This window comes from Ahaetulla prasina, chromosome 2 (assembly GCF_028640845.1).
Source record: "Ahaetulla prasina isolate Xishuangbanna chromosome 2, ASM2864084v1, whole genome shotgun sequence".
NCBI classification, from domain to species: Eukaryota; Metazoa; Chordata; class Lepidosauria; order Squamata; family Colubridae; genus Ahaetulla; species Ahaetulla prasina.
In genome coordinates this window covers 72,516,848-72,529,399 of record NC_080540.1, presented here as the reverse complement: position 1 = coordinate 72,529,399, position 12,552 = coordinate 72,516,848, and the positions used below count along the sequence as shown (strand labels likewise).

The window sequence follows — 12,552 nt, the reverse complement described above, 5'->3', positions numbered from 1 at the left end:
AGAAGTAATATATTGTAAGACATTACTTTTTATTACAGTTATCAAATGTAAATTAATCTGAACTTGCATACAAACAAATCAAGATTTCTCCATGAATTTAAAGAGGTTGCTTTAGTGTTGGGCAGTTTATTCCATCATTTACTAAATGACAAAAACAGATTAGATCTACAAAAGACTTAAATAAGTATAAACAATTAACTAAATACTAAAGAGAAAATGTTCTAACAAAACTTATGTTCATGAGTTACTGCTAACAGGCGGAAGTTTTTCTTCTTTAAAAACAGCTGTGCAAGATAATATTGCAGATACTTAGGAGAGTAAACGTCAAATTCCTCGGTGAAGTTTATTTTGTAATGTTTCATTTATAAAAATTTATGCCTGAAGAATTCAGCTGGTCTAGCTGAGTACAAGTAGTCCTCAATTTAACAGCTGTTTAAGACAGTTCAAAATTATGCAGGCCTTGGAAAAAGTAATTTATGACCTGTACTTACCATCCTGTGATGGTTGCATGATTGCTGTGTAGGCGCTTAGCAACTGGCTTACACTTATAGCCAGTTGCAACATCCTACAATTGCATTGTGAAACGTGATCTCTTTTGCAAAATTCCAGCAAAAACTTGCCCACTAAGGAACTGGAGCATGTGATTTACTTCATGACCACTATGAACATTTTCATAAAATTCGGGTCTGATTAGACCACAACAACCTACAATGGAAATTCCGGTCCCAGTTGTCATAAGTTGAGAACTACCTGTAGTCGATAAGCTACTCTTCATCTTGCACTTGAAGGCACAGAGCTGCTGCTTCAGGCATACAACTTCAAGTCTTTCTCAAATTTAGTGTACATTAAACAGACATACCATTACTGATTTCGCTCTGATCTTACAGGTTTCCTGAGAAAAGCATGTAGGTGTTAAGTCTTTATTAATGTGCTGTGTAAATTTCACTGTGCCTTCGAATCAGGTTAAATTTGCCACTAGGATCAGGAATGTACCATTTTTCCCAAACATCTGCAAAAGATGCTGTTCGCCCCCAGGGTTTGAAATGTCCATTCCAGTGGAGTAATTTGGCAGCTTTCACAAACTGTGGCGAGTATCTGTTGCCGGCACTTGAACCTTTAAATGGAATAAGACAAGAAATATAACAAGAAATCATGAGGCAGAAGTTTTTGTGCAGTTTTCAACCACAGGTGGAATTAACCATATGATAAGTTGACATTGAAAATTTCATCACAAAAATTTTGTTTGTTTGTCACTGCCCACTACCCTCAAAATTGGACATAAAATGTATTTTAGAATCCTAAAGATGATATTCTTGTACTAAACTAATCATTAAATGCATATTGAAATACCACATAAGTTTCAAGTACAGTTTAAAAAGGTAGTTTTCTTAAGTAGACAATAATTTGAATGATATTCTCCCAGAGAAAAAGCAATCACTTTACTGCAAGGGATGAAAAATATCCTACTAGTGAATTTCAACTCATACAGTGGGGGCTTCGCCTGTTCCATCTAGGTCCACAGAAACCATTTAAAAAACACTTCATTTAAGAGACTTTGAGCATGCATGAGAAACAGCAAAGAAAATAAAACTGCATGTTCCCATTTCATCAATATTCTGTCCAAAATTACTAAAATTAGTACTGAATGAAGGGGAAAAGTGTTATAATCTCAACCTGTTTGATTAGTCAAATTAGTTCCAATTTCATAAAGGCACAATATTAATGTGAAATTGGTTTCTTCTCTCTACTTACCAAGATGGCGAACATTCCACATAGGATTAATTTTTGAATGTAGTTTGTAAAATACAATTAGCAGAGGAGGTGTAGTGATACTTCCAGCAAGAGTCCTGCTATATATTTCTTCTCTAGAAGAGATATATTAAGAAAATGCATATTACCAGCTAAACCAAAAGCATAATTATTAACAAGAAAAACCATTTTCATAGATTATTTACATATTTGTTTTTGCATTGTTTTTTAAAATAATGGCAAACTTACTATTTACAATGAATAATTCACATTGTACCTTGGAGTAACATTGGATTGGACTTTCTCCTATAAGACACACCTAAAGAATATAGCGGCGAAAATCAATACTAGGAGCAACATACTCCAGAAATTATGTGGAATTAAATGGGCAGCTTCAGCTGCCACCCTTAGGTCATTAGCCCTAGGGTTGGTCTATTCTGCAGCAGAATACTGTGTCCCAGTATGTCAACAGCTGCCATACTAGTAAAAGGATTAGTCAACACCATGAGGATTATAAGTATATTATTAAAACCACTCTGACTTGGTTGCTTCATGAGCCATATAGCACTGCTGGCTTTACGAAGGCAAGATGCACCAGTGAGAGAAAACAGAAAAAAATAATAACAATTCCCTCCTACCAGTGCCGACATTCCTCATTTATCAGCCGGAAGAATCAAGTCCAGGGAACCCCCACTGGCACTTGCACAACATCTGCCCAACAACTTTAACCTCAATTTTCAATGGGAAGCCAAAGAGGTTGCTGAATGCCCAGGCATGGGAAGACATAAATGGCCCTACAAAAAAGGTGCTAGGCTTTGAACTACCATGTCAGCAATGGACAATCCTGAATAGGATTTGCATCTCACCTGGTATCTGCCAAGACTCTATAATATCATCTCAGTGTGACTGGGTTCCCATGTCAAACTGTAGATCACATTGTGACCAGCTATAAACTAAGGGCATATATACAATGTGGTATCTGATTTTTTTCAATACAAACTATGTTGCACTTCAATAGTTAGATGGCCTAGACATTGGTATTTGAACAGATCTTTTTAACATTTATTTTCTATTGTGTTTTAATAATCTAGATGAAATGTTAATATATATTGCTAATCCATGTATGATATGCCATATGATAACCATATTCTTGACAATGAGCTAGAAAAACACAATAAAAGAAGTGAGTGATAACAACACAACAAGACAATTGGCTTCAAATTACAGATCCCTGTAAAGGTAAACTTCCCATACAATAATGACTAGCACTTTCTAGATTTGTTTTTCTTAGGCTAATTCTAAATATTTTAGACTGCTGCTTGCAGAATTTTCGAATGCCTAATAGCAACAGGTTCAGGAAGATTTGATAGGGAAGAGAGACAATGCAGGGTATTTTTATCTCTGCTTCCCATCCTCACATACAATTAGTCCCATTCTTCAACTATCAAATAAAAAATACTGCACATACTCACACAACATTAAGTGTCATCCATTTCTCTAATTGCTTAGTAACATTTTGTATTTTCCATTCCGTTAGATTTGCAACAAACACACCAGGATTAAAAGAACAGGTGCTTGCTTTGATGGACAGCTTCCGAACCAGTTCTTTTTTATAATCAAGAAATCCCATGTAATTATACTGAAAATAAATAGAAATTGGACCTCAGATAACAGTTTTATTCTAACTTCCGCTCCAAAGACTTCTCATTTACACATGCTTCCTCTGTGTGGAAAACCAGAAAATTGGACACAGTTGTCTCTGTATCACGTTAGATTATTTTAAACATATATATTGACAGGCACCATCAATAGTTACTATGAAAGCAGGAATTATTAAGTCTACATGGAACATCACACAAAATGATCTTTATACATCCCATTTTTTTAAAAAAAAAATGCATTGAATCAGACTTGATTTTGGATGAGTAGGTTCATTTTCCATGTTCCTTTCTGAGTGTGGAAGTGGCCTGTCATTGCCTTTTTCCAAATTGAAATGTTTGACCTATCTAGGAGTTGGATTTCCTGAAGTCTCACAAGTACTAAGCAGGCCTCCCTTGCTGAATATTTGTAAACCTGAAAGAATTAAAAAGCAAATAGGCGGGAGGCTGGGTATAGGGGAAATTCTGTTCTGGCTATAATTTCTACTCTGTCTCACTGCCCACTTAAAAATATCTTCCTATGCAGTGTATACAGTCTGATGTATACCTAGTCTTTGTTTAGCAAGTTTGGAGTTAAGACAGTGATGAAAAAGTAACCTTACAACCAACCCTCACATTTATGACCTTCACAGATCTGGAAAGGAAAGATGAAATAAGATAAACATCTCTGTGGTTTCACTTAGCAACTGCTTTTCTTAACTACCAAGTTGCTAAGTCCCACTTGTCACTAAAAAGGACTACCTGTAGTGGTTAAGGTATCAGGCTAGAAACAGAAATCATAAGTTCTAGTTCTGTCTTAGACATGAAGTCAGCTGAATTAATTTAGGCCAGGAACTTTTCCCTAGGAAATGGGCAATGGCAAACTACTTTCAAAAATATTGCCAAGTAAACTGCAAAGACTAGTCCAGACAGTTACCAAGAGTCAACACAAGAAGAGTAATTTGCATTTTTCCTTCTTTCTACCTCCTTTTCACTCCATGGAAAGTGAGTTACTAATCAATGACAAAGATTAAATTGTTTTTGAACTCCTTGGAAGTTGGAGAACAAAAGCAGATTTCATAATACCCTAAAGATAATTAAAGACTGCCTACATAAAAAAAGTTTAAACTAACAAATTATTTAGGTTCTTTCTCATTGATAAAAGATCCAATCATGAAACATACCAGCAAGAAGTCACTACTTACATTTTGTAACTTGAAAAAAATGCTTTCCTAAAACTGGATATGGTACTAAAACTTTTGTAAAAGTTTCAAGTCAAGAATGGAACCAGATAATTACAAGCATCTTCTAACATCTTACATCATTCTTATTTATTCACATTTTTATAACCACCTATCTCAAGCAAGGTACTCTGGGCAGTGAACAATCATAAAACAGTTAAAAACAATTACAATATAATACAAATTAAATATTTCAGATCTGCTTTCACCTGATTTCCTGCTCCACGGATAGAAAACTTATTTGAGGTAGAGTCACAGTCATCTGAGAATGCCGCCGCATGGCCTGGTTGCAATGGAGTGTTGTAAAGTTCGAGGATATCATCTGAAAATGCATCATACGCAATGAGAAGCTGCTCTTGCAAGCAAATGAGAACCTGCATTTTGTCATTTTAACATAAATGTCTCAACGGTCTTTTCCAATATTTAGAATATACATACTAATAGTGAATGCTATTCCAATAAATGCCATGTAAGGTTTAAAACTCATATCTGTTTATCCAAAGACCCTTTCCACTTGAACAAAAGCTTATGCACCACAAAATAAACAAGTTTTAACATAACATAACATAACATAACATAACGTAACAACAGAGTTGGAAGGGACCTTGGAGGCCTTCTAGTCCAACCCCCTGCCTAGGCAGGAACCCTACACCATCTCAGTCAGATGGTTATCTGGTTAAAAGAAGGGTATCTCTCCAGCAATTTTGTAATACAGTATGAATATATGCTGGTTAAAAAAAAAACCTTGTAATTTAATTCAGCAATCAAGGACAATGGATGTGATGATGCACACCACTCAGAGTCCCTTGTTGAGATTGGTGACTACTGAAACCAAATACAGCATATAGACTGATACTGTTATAGATGGAGGCCATAATCATGCATCCAATAATTTCAAAATATTTTTTATTTTATTTTCAATTCATGTTTGTTCCTGATAGAAATGAGGTCATTAGGCTACTCTGAACTAATATTTCAGATGTCCCAAAGGTGCTTTTTTCAAAAGGGAACTGCATTTTCTTGGTTTTTTCTTTGAAAACATTTTGCTTCTCATACAAGAAGTTTCTTCAGTTCTGGGACAACCTTTGGGACAACTATAACCTGGATGATTGAGAATCTCCATAGTCCATATTTCAGCTAGAAGTAAATTATTACCTTAATCAAAGTTTATATTCAGATACACAGTATATACCTCCACCCATGACTGCCCATTTTAATCAAATCACTCTAGGTAGCTGACAAGCATAAAAACATAAATCCAGATAAAAACAACATAAAAATTAAAGATGCCAGATTAAAAGTTTCAATCAATCAAGGCAAAAGTACAATAACTTTCTTAGCATTCTCTCTACTTTCTCTAGTGTAATAATCTCCCCTTTCCCCCATTTTTCACTTAAATGTATTGTCAAAAATGTTCTTGGTTATTTTACAAAGGCTCCATATTTTCTGAAAATAAAAATGAAGTGTAGCTATAGTTTATGTTTGTTTTTAAATGGCCTCATCTGCATTAAAAACAAACAAACAAGTAGCCTGGTGATTGATCATGAGATTGCTATGGTCTCAGGGATGACAACAAGTAACTCAACTGGTACAATGTGAAATGTGATGGTCACTGCTACCATAACAGACGTTTCGTGACTGCCTAAAAGCACACAGCATATTCTTCAAACAAATATGACCATTGGCACAAACCGTTGGGAGGTCTTGGAACAGAGTTTATTATACAGTTTTTGGTTTATAAGACATGATTAATTAATCTAAAGCAGGAGAACACATCATTTTTTTTTTCAATAGTTATTTTTGGTCTTTCAGTAGTTTGCCAGAGAAATACACTACAAAAAGTAGGAGGCAGGATCGGGATGAAAATTGCTATGATTACTGGGAGATCCCAAAACATCTCATTGGCACTAGATATGGGAAAAGTTGATGTGTTGCAAGGCAAATATATATGTCGTTAAGCATATTTAAAAAGCAAAGTCCCATACCTTGTACAATCACATCATCATCCAAATAAATGGCCTTTTCTGCATTTGGGACCCAGTTAGGTAGATAGAATCTTGCAAAGGTCAGCTAGAAAGAAACAAAGGGTAATAAAAATAATTATGACATGGCAAGCCTTAGATACTTGTAATCAGATCTCTCTGATACACTTTCATATAATACAAAATTAAGTAGAAGTATTTGGGGCAACTTTAGTGAATAAGATGTAAATTACCAAAACTATCTAACTAAATCAGATCTGCAAAAGAGAATTAAGGATTATAATATTAAAAGACAATTTTCTCAAAGTGTAATAGCTAATCATATATTCAGACATAAATTGGTATCAGTAATGTTGAAAACATTATATTTACAATAAAATAAATCAGTAGATCTTACCGGTTTTATGGAATTTGGCATCTTTGAGTCTATTCGTACTTTTCCAGCCAGCATGCCAGAATCAAAATTCAAAATTCGGTATTGAACATTTTTTAAACTGGTTTTACTAAGCCATGATCTACACAATTAAAAAAGAAATAGAAATATCAACTATTACTGAAATAGCTGGAGTGATATCCTACAAGAATAATTCTTTGGATTTTCTCATCATGATGTATCTTGTAACAATCACAAATAGGACAGTGTAGGACAATCTGAAATTCAGTATTACATAATAGAGACCCAATAAGATGTAATGGTTAAGGCACCATGCCAAAAACTGATAGACTGGCATTTTAGTTCCATCTTAGGCACAAAGTCAGCTTGGTGGTTTTGGATTAATCACTCTCAGTCCTACGAAGAAGGAAAGGCAAATCACTTCTGAAAATATTATGAAGAAAATTGCATGAACCAGACTGACAGGAGGGAAGGAAGGAAGGAAGGAAGGAAGGAAGGAAGGAAGGAAGGAAGGAAGGAAGGAAGGAAGGAAGGAAGGAAGGAAGGAAGGAAGGAACCAAACGAAACAGATGAGGGCTGCGCAAACTACAAAAACGATCCAGAAGTAGCAAGTGTAGCACCTCTTGGTACTCACTAAAGCAGCCACTTTTCAACAGTCAGGAAGCTGAAAAAAAGATGTGGATGCTTTAAAAGTCACCTCGGTCAAATAATTAAAGGATAAAATAAGTAACTGTCTCTTTGTTATTAAATATATCTTTTTCCAATGCACTACGGCATGTAAAAATCATCCTCTACTAAATAAGGAGGTAATAAAATTTCACAAATATGGTTTTACCTCAGATGGTCCACAGTGTCGTTCAAAGTGACAATATGGAATGCAACACTGGATTTGGTGTTTTGCTGAATACTATTCATAGCTGCAATTACACCACCAAGCCTTTCTTCAGATGCCGTAAGGACCACAGGAATTTCCTTGTCATTTTCTTTCTCTATGAATCTTTGAGGAGCTTCAGGTATAAAATCTATTGGCTGAAATCCTAGTGGATTTGAATCTACAGATAATTATATAAAGCATTACATTTTCATTCAGCATTTTGGGTGACTTCAGATTTTGCTTTATGTAAACCAAGATTAATGGCACAATATGCAAACTCAGATATGGTTTATTCAATAAGCCATGGCTAAAAAACTATGGTTAAACAAATGCTAGCTACTCTGATGTTGAAACCAATGATTATCATTTAAAGATCACCTCTTATAAGGCAACAATTACTTTGAAGTTATTTCCAAACAATAAGATTTACAAGTTGAAATCAAGTCCAATATAGAATCTATATTTTCAATTATATTAAATAACTGATACAAAAGATGCAACTCTGACTGTATTTCAGCTCAGATACCATGAAAATAGCCATGCTACACAGTGACTTCCATTTTTAACAACTTCTAGTGAGAAATGCTAAATAACAGTAAAAGTAGACAATTACAAGGAATTGGAAATGGATGACAATAATTGTTAAAAGTATGGAATCAAAATTAAACAGTGCCATCATGCAATATGTTTTTACAGAAAAAAATTGCTTATAAGAATATATACAAGGGTATTTATTTCCTATCAAATATTTTTACTGAAGCAGCATTAAAATAGAGAAATGGAGGAATACCTGATAATTCTCTTTTTAAGAGATCACTGAGACCTAGAAAGTTGTGATGCAGCACTAACAGAAATATAACAACCACCAATATGAGGATGGTTATGTTTACTGTAATGAAAAAAAGAGAGCCATTGTTAGAATAATAGCATCTGAATGCTTTAACTTTTAAAAAATAATGATTTAGAAGAAAAAGTACCTTTTCTTAATGACATTTTCTTTGCGGATGAAAAACAAAATCTCTTGACACATCTACAAAAAACGAACATAACTAAGAAAGTCTCCACAAACATGCAAAAGATCCAATAAGTGATAACGTGTAATATTCACATGTAAGTAATAATAATATACAAATGAGGAACAAAAATTCCAATATTCAGGAATTTGTCAAATGTTGGAACTCAGATTTCCAACATTTGCCTAGAAAAAAACATTTTGAAATGTAATTATGTAATCATGTAATATGACTGTGGTGTTTCTGTGTCATATATGTGCACATTTGTGGGTATTTTTTATTATTATTATTATTTGCATTTATATCCCGCCCTTCTCCGAAGTCTCAGGGCGGCTTACACTATGTCAGGCAATAGTCTTCATCCATTTGTATACTATATACAAAGTCAACTTATTGCCCCCCAACAATCTGGGTCCTCATTTTACCTACCTTCTAAAGGATGGAAGGCTGAGTCAACCTTGGGTATATGCATACTAGTTATCTTTTGAGGGCTGAATGCAACAAAATTTCATTTTAATGTATGCTGATTAGTGTACCTTTAAAGTGACAATAAAATTCTACTCTACTCTACTCTACTCTACTCTACTCCATTCCACTCCACTCCACTCCACTCCACTCTCCACTCCATTCCTGTCCCTATCCCTATTCTATTCATTGAGCAAATATATTTTTTATGAAAAACGGACATTTACCATACTTAGTAATTCAAGAATGAAACAAGGATAATAGTTCCTCCTAAATTCAGCAAGTATATAAAAAAGACAGAACTAGGAACTTATATATTTTTTTTTGTTTTACATTTACATTTATATTTACTATTTTAGGTCTTCATTCTCAATGTAATTAAATTACTTGTTTCCGATTTAAAGATAAGTACAAAGCAATTTTGTCTAGGTTGCAGCCAAATTAGGGAGGGCTGACTTCATAGTTTGGTCATCACAAAGCATTTTCACTGATAATGAGAAACATCTTCACTGTTGCCACTACATTGGCTTTTATAGGCACTTCCTACAAGCTGCACTTTGCACATGTGAACTGTTTACATTCAACTTACATTCTGTAAGTCTTTATCATTCAATGAACGAGAAATTTGAGTCTAATAAATATATTAATAAAGATTCCTGTAACGTAGCTTCTCATCATAATCAATCTGTAATCCTATACTGTACAATAAAAGCTACCGTATATACTCGAATATAAGCCGATCCGAGTATAAGCCGAGGTCCCCAATTTTACCCCAAAAACTGGGGTAAACTGGGGACTCGAGTATAAGCCGAGGGTGGGAAATGAGGCACCTACGGTTGAAACCTCCTCCTCAGCTGAGAAGGCTGGCGGCTCCCCCCCCCCGCCCTCTCACTGCACCGGCAGGGCTTCCGTCCGGTAAAATGTGAAAAAAAGAAAAAAAAAAACTCGAGTATAAGCCGTATATACTCGAGTATAAGCCGAGGGGCTTTAAAAAAAAACAAAACTCGAGTATAAGCCGTATAGACCCGAGTATAAGCCGAGGGGGCGTGTTTCAGCACAAAAAATGTGCTGAAAAACTCGGCTTATACTCGAGTATATACGGTATATTTAAATGAAATGATAGCATTTTGCTAGATCATAAATTGTGGGGATTTAAGGTGAACATCAACCGCATTTAGAATAAAAATGTAATGACCATGTATCAGTTCAAATAGTTCATTTATTTTGTGGGTCATAATTTGAAATCCCTTGTAGCCATGATGCTTTACAAGAAGTCAGTGTTATCAAAACTGCAATATTAAGAATTCAGGGAACTAAAATTCTATTCTATGTAAAAGAAATTGGAATATTTAGCACTAAGATAAGAAGATAAGGGATACATTAGTTTTGAAATATTTAAAAGAATGCCATAAGAACATAAAGTGCTTACTGGACAGGGGCGGGTTTCAAAACCCGTCGCTACCGTTTAGTTCACGGGTGTGCGCATGCTCATACGCGCACATGTGACACTTCTGCGCATGCACAGAAGCGTCCGGCCAGGTGGATGGAGCCTCCCGTCACTGCTGCTACCTGTTCACCTGATCCAGGGCGAACTGGTAGCAACCCACCACTGTTACTGGATCATACCAACACCCGTCATGATCCTCTTAAATCACCTTTTTTCTAATCTAATGAGTTCCAAATGTTCTAGTGAGGTGTTTTCTAATCATTTTGAATCACTTTTCTGTATTTTCCCAGCTCTAGGATCTGGGAATTAGTGCGATTACCACAATTGTACAAAATATTCAGATGCAGACATAATGTCAATTTATGATAGAGTAATACACCATTAGCTGTTTTATTTTTCATCTAAGATGGAATTTACCTAGTATTATTTAACAGCTACTGCACATGGAAACAGCATCTTCATTATCTGCTATAATCCTTAAAAAAAATTATTGATTACAGACAGCTTAGCTCACTTCAATGTAGAGTATGTATGAGGTTGGGGGAAAGTATAGTGAATTTATCTCACTTTATTTTAGATGAGCTTCATTCAACATGTATTCTCTGTATAGAAATCCATTGGGAACTCAACATTTCATCTGCAAACTTGGGCATTCACTAAATCACTTCTTACAAACTTCTTACACACAAATTCTTCTTACACACAAATTCCTTGTGTGTCCAATCACACGGCCAATAAAATTCTGTTCTAAATTCTAAATTCTAATCAAGACTACTGCATGTTACAGAACAGCTAATATACATATTTAGTCAGGGGTTTGACAGCATCTATAAGAGATTCTTCAATATGGATACCTGTACTGACTTGGGGGAGGGAGCTTAAATGGCCTCTTCAAAGTTCACATTTTAAGACAATTCATTGTCATATAAAATTTGCTAGACTCCAGATGCAGAATCACCATTCAACCATTATTGTTAGCTGTCAAGTATCAACTAGTCAGGTGACTGTATGGACAAATATGGGGAACATGAAGAGCTCTTCTGCAGCTACATAACTGATGTTCTGCAAATGTTTAATATGTTATCTCTTCAATGCTTTATTTTTCTTTCCACTATGTAATCCTGTTCCAAAACGCCTAGATCATTATTTTCCCCCTTATTTATTTATTTATTTTGTCAAGCATATATAAGATAACAGGTAAAAGTATAAACATAATTTGAATACATAAAAAGAGTAAGAGTAAAAAGGAATATCAGGACGAAACTACTGCTACTTTTCAAAAGGAAACCCAAAAAGCCAAAGCCAAAAGGCATATTATTCATTTCACATCATTCCAGCAGTTCAGTCCCCACGGTATGGTAAACAGGCCGGTGAATTCCCACGAGTCTTACTTGCTGGCCCAGAATCCAGAGATCCTTCTGCTCCTCTTCCCTTTGCACAGTCTGGCGGCCACGCGCGAATTGCCAACTCAACACCAAGTATTGTAACCAGCGGCTGGGAAAATAAGAGGTGCCTATCATCGTGCCTGATTTTTATTCATTTATATATTTTGTTTAAAAAGCGATACGTAAAAGAAGCGCGTTCATCAAAGCCCTAATGCCAAATAAGTCTCCATAACTACACCCCCTCTTTTTTGTGGTTAAAAAACAACAACAGAGCGGCAACACGCTAGACGCCACCTTCACTAAGACCTCTCACCAAAAAGGTGGAAAACGCCTCCTGCGTTTGTTGTCATGGTGACGAACTAAGA

General features: G+C 35.2%; 1 protein-coding gene and 1 long non-coding RNA gene across 3 annotated transcripts; one reads left to right on the top strand and one right to left on the bottom strand.

Moving 5' to 3' along the window:
- Window positions 1-90: 90 nt before the first annotated feature.
- GLT8D1 (glycosyltransferase 8 domain containing 1) lies at window positions 91-12,552 on the bottom strand. 2 transcript variants are annotated; one of them, XM_058172658.1, is made up of 11 exons: window positions 12,194-12,552; window positions 11,220-11,278; window positions 8,855-8,907; window positions 8,668-8,766; window positions 7,839-8,055; window positions 7,007-7,124; window positions 6,613-6,697; window positions 4,837-4,949; window positions 3,222-3,388; window positions 1,753-1,865; window positions 91-1,114 (listed from the first exon to the last, which is right to left on the bottom strand). In XM_058172658.1, exons 3-11 carry the CDS (start codon window positions 8,868-8,870, stop codon window positions 924-926), a joined length of 1,119 nt encoding a protein of 372 aa, XP_058028641.1. In that variant the 5' UTR covers window positions 8,871-8,907; window positions 11,220-11,278; window positions 12,194-12,552; the 3' UTR covers window positions 91-923. The 2 variants fall into 2 exon arrangements, with proteins under 2 accessions (XP_058028641.1, XP_058028640.1); XM_058172657.1 differs by lacking the exon at window positions 11,220-11,278 and having other exon boundaries at window positions 12,194-12,433.
- Window positions 2,642-3,388, top strand: LOC131192981 (uncharacterized). The gene is made up of 2 exons (XR_009153819.1): window positions 2,642-2,988; window positions 3,287-3,388. It is a non-coding gene; the product is annotated as an uncharacterized LOC131192981 (long non-coding RNA).